Source organism: Lycium ferocissimum, chromosome 9 (genome assembly GCF_029784015.1).
Source record: "Lycium ferocissimum isolate CSIRO_LF1 chromosome 9, AGI_CSIRO_Lferr_CH_V1, whole genome shotgun sequence".
NCBI classification, from domain to species: Eukaryota; Viridiplantae; Streptophyta; class Magnoliopsida; order Solanales; family Solanaceae; genus Lycium; species Lycium ferocissimum.
In genome coordinates, this window is record NC_081350.1 from 16787470 (window position 1) to 16791319 (window position 3850).

Here is a 3850-nt window from a genome sequence, read left to right on the forward strand (position 1 = left end):
TTTATATTTGTTTATGTGCCTTTACTTTTTGCGAAACTATTTTACAAAGGAATTCACCACCCAGTTGAAATAGGAGTAGTAATAAGGGATAAAGAATAGAACCACATTTAAACTATGACGAAATTATCAATTACACACCTAAATTATATATGCGTGGATCCTATAACGCCCAAAACTTTTTTTTCCATAGTAAAATCCTACTGGAACGTTTTCTTTTTAAGGAAGGTTTCATCCATAAATTTACTTTCATCCATAAATTTCTGAGTGAAGGGAAAATTTATGAGAGTAAAAAGTTACACTCCCTTAGTTTCAATAATTGTGTCTTACTTTTCTTTTTAGTCAGTTTAAAAAAAAAATGTCTCTTTCCTTTTTTTGATAACTCTTTAATTTCAACTTTTCACCTGACATGCTTGAAACCACAAGGTTAGAGCCATTTTGGTATATTATATATCGTTAGTTTAAAGCGAGATTAGTCTTTTTCTTTTACCGCTGTAAATCAATAAAGTCGAAGCGTACAAATTGAAACGGAGGGAGTAGTAGTATGTTAACTATTACTGGGAGTTAATTGGTTTGTAAAAAGAATTGGTAATTTCTAAAACTGTGAAAGTGGTGTATGATACGAATTTCCAGTTATTTGTTAGCATAAGGACAAAATAACTACGTTGAAGTGTGAACCAATGAAGACTACTAGATATTGAAACTTCGCAATGGTCATAAATAAAACTACATAAAGGCTATATGACAAATGTTCTCGCGACTATATGAAGTATGAACATGACTTTGATTAAAGTTCATCAGAAAATTAAAATCATGTTTAAGAAGTCTATCGAAAATCCCTTTAAGACAATATGCTATATGTCTTGGCGTGATTCAATTAAATGTCATTAGAACATCTTTGTCAATCAACACATCCCGGGTCAGGTTGACTAATCTAACTCTCTGCAAAGAGTGAAGAGATCCTATATCCATTCCCATGTAATATAATCTTAGTGATCTAGGTATCGATTACTGCAATGACATGACGGTGAAAATTAAGAAAACTTTGAAAGGATGGAAGCCATTTTTCTCTTTTTGCTAAAATATTTGCTAAAACATTTTTATTCCTACCAAACGCACGATATGTCATTCTTAGCTATCTTCAAATTTGCAGAAGTAATGAAGGAATTGGTTAAAGTACGACCTGATTTTGCTTCGAAGAATGACTTGAATGGGTGTAGTCCGTTACATATAGCATGCAGCAAAGGCCACTTAGATATAACAAGAGAACTGCTAAAACTGGACATGGATCTTTCTGCCTTACAAGATAATGAAGACAGAACTCCACTTCATTGGGCAGTCATTAAAGGAAGAGTGAACATTGTCGCTGAGATACTCTCGGTGAGTCTTGAATCTTCTGAAATGATTACCAAACATGGAGAGACTGTTCTACATTTGGCTGTCAAGAATAACCACTTTGAAGTGCTTAAATTCTTGATGGAGAGTCTTAACGTTTCAAATCTCATGAACATTCAAGATACTGATGGAAACACCATTCTTCATTTGGCTACTGTTAGGAAACTCACGACGGTAAGTTTTATTTTTCAAATTTATGTATTTCACTTCTAGGTTTATATATACTCTCCTTTTGTACTCTCGTGGTCCTTTTTTATGTGAAAGCCTTTGGTTGACCACATTGAGTTTAAGAATGAAAAAACTTAAACAATATTGACATTTCATTTTTGTGGTCTAATGTCTATCATATACATTAATGTGACTATAAAATCATGTTATAAGGCTAAAATGAGAATGTTCAAAATTATTTTGGCTGAGGAATATGTATTTTAAATGAAAATTGTCAAAATCAGTGGAAAATATAAAGTCAAGTTTCAAGATGTAATGTGTGAAAATCATAAGCCTGAGTATAAACCACTAGAGAGTGACAATGTAAAAAAAAATTATACTATAAATCACTTTAAAAGTAATTAATTTAATAACTATTCATAATTAAAAGAAATTAGTTTCCTGGAGCCAACAAACATTTCCTTTGCAAAACTGAGTTGCATAAAAAATATACTTGTAGATAAAAACTCAAAACTAATTGTTCTCTTCTATATACTTCTCTTCAGATGGTTATTTATCTACTTAAGCTTGGGGTAGAAGTAAATGCTTTGAATCAGAAAGGATATACAGCATTAGATGTAGTTGAAGCAGATGCAAGTAACTCTGGTGCTCTTGCAATTATCCCAGCATTACAAAAAGCCGGTGCCAAAAGATGTGACCAATTACCACCAAGTTTACAAGACATCCAGCAAGTTGTATCACCGAATTTGGGGTCATGGCCAAGAAAAATTAGTACTACTACTAGTACTTTTCAATCTCCATCCTCATCTCAACATTCTTATTATCATCATCAAAGGAAACATAACAACAATAATTATCGCGCTACAAGGAGAAAGAAAATTGAGCTCCAAAGTGAAGGTTTAAGAAATGCAAGAAAAACCATAACAATTGTTGCAGTACTAATAGCAACTGTCACATTTGCTGCTGGAGTTAATCCTCCTGGTGGATTTAATCAAGGAAGTGGAAAAGCTCTTTTGGGTGAAAAAACGGCCTTTAAGGTGTTCTTGGTATGTAACATTGTGGCTCTTTTTCTTTCCCTTGGAATTGTTAATGTTCTTGTTAGTGTTATTCCATTCAAGAGAAGATCCATGATGAAACTAATGGTGGCAACACATAAAGTTATGTGGATTTCTACTTTTTTTATGGCATCAGCTTATATAGCTGCAATATGGTCAATATTGCCACAAGGAAAAGGGGCTAATTGGGTACTAATTGAGGTTGTGGTTATAGGGGGAGGGTGCACTATGGTTGTGTTTCTCAGTTTGGGAATTTTGTTGGTTAGACAATGGAAAAGGAAGACTGATTGGAGAAAAAGAAGAGATGATAAGAAGCTAAAAGATGAAAGTCCTAAGAGTAATATTAGTAGAGTTGAAGAAATGAAAGTTGTGAAGAAAGAAAGTCGTGAGGGTAGCAGTAACTCAGATGTTGATAGCTCAGATCAAGGTTATCATTTGTATTAATTAATCAACTACCTACATTGATAGATTTGTATTAGTCTTCTTGTTGAGAATAATTAATTAAAGCCATATACATATTAGTTCCTCTTATATATGACCGTATAATCAGTTGACAGATGCTATAATTAATTTATTTGTCGAAAGTCCATTAATAAGGATTTCTAGTCATTGTTTAACTTTAGATCATATGCATTTTGTTATCAACATTTTTATGATGGAGTATCTATTTTGGTTTGAACTATTTCACTTATTTAAATTACTCAAATATCATCAACGATGACGAGGAACTTTCTTCGTTCTGTTTTTAACAAAACTGAGTCTTCATTGTATTGATTATTGATGTGCTAAAAGATACAATTTAAATTTAGTCTACCAAACTTAATTTGTATGATCCATCATTGATGAGATACTAATGATATTTGTTCTTAAGAAAATAGAAAACAATCTATTAGTTCTTGAAGGTTTATATATGATGTTGAGACACTTGGTTTGGTTATTTCTGAATGATATTCCCCTGTTCATATTTGCAAAGCCTTTAATTTGTCTAGGGAGCTTATAGAAGGAATTGAAGACATAGATTCCCTCGATTTTATGACTGAGAGTTGACAACTTTTTTACATATTTATTGGGTTCTATGTAACAATGATTGATAAAGAATCCATGTTCTTCAACTAGTACTTGAATTTCCCTAATATAACGTTGGTTTACTTAAAATAATCTTTAGTTATTTTTTAACTAAATCGACTCTACCTTTGGCTATCTATTTTTACTTTTGTGCAAAAAATAATGTGTAC

The 3850-nt window shown here is 32.1% G+C and overlaps 1 protein-coding gene across 1 annotated transcript; it reads left to right on the forward strand.

The window, feature by feature from the left end:
- The first annotated feature begins 1061 nt into the window (after positions 1 to 1061).
- Positions 1062 to 3272, forward strand: LOC132029728 (ankyrin repeat-containing protein NPR4-like). The gene is made up of 2 exons (XM_059419065.1): positions 1062 to 1566; positions 2106 to 3272. Exons 1-2 carry the CDS (start codon positions 1120 to 1122, stop codon positions 3057 to 3059), a joined length of 1401 nt encoding a protein of 466 aa, XP_059275048.1. The 5' UTR covers positions 1062 to 1119; the 3' UTR covers positions 3060 to 3272.
- The last annotated feature ends 578 nt before the right edge of the window (positions 3273 to 3850 follow it).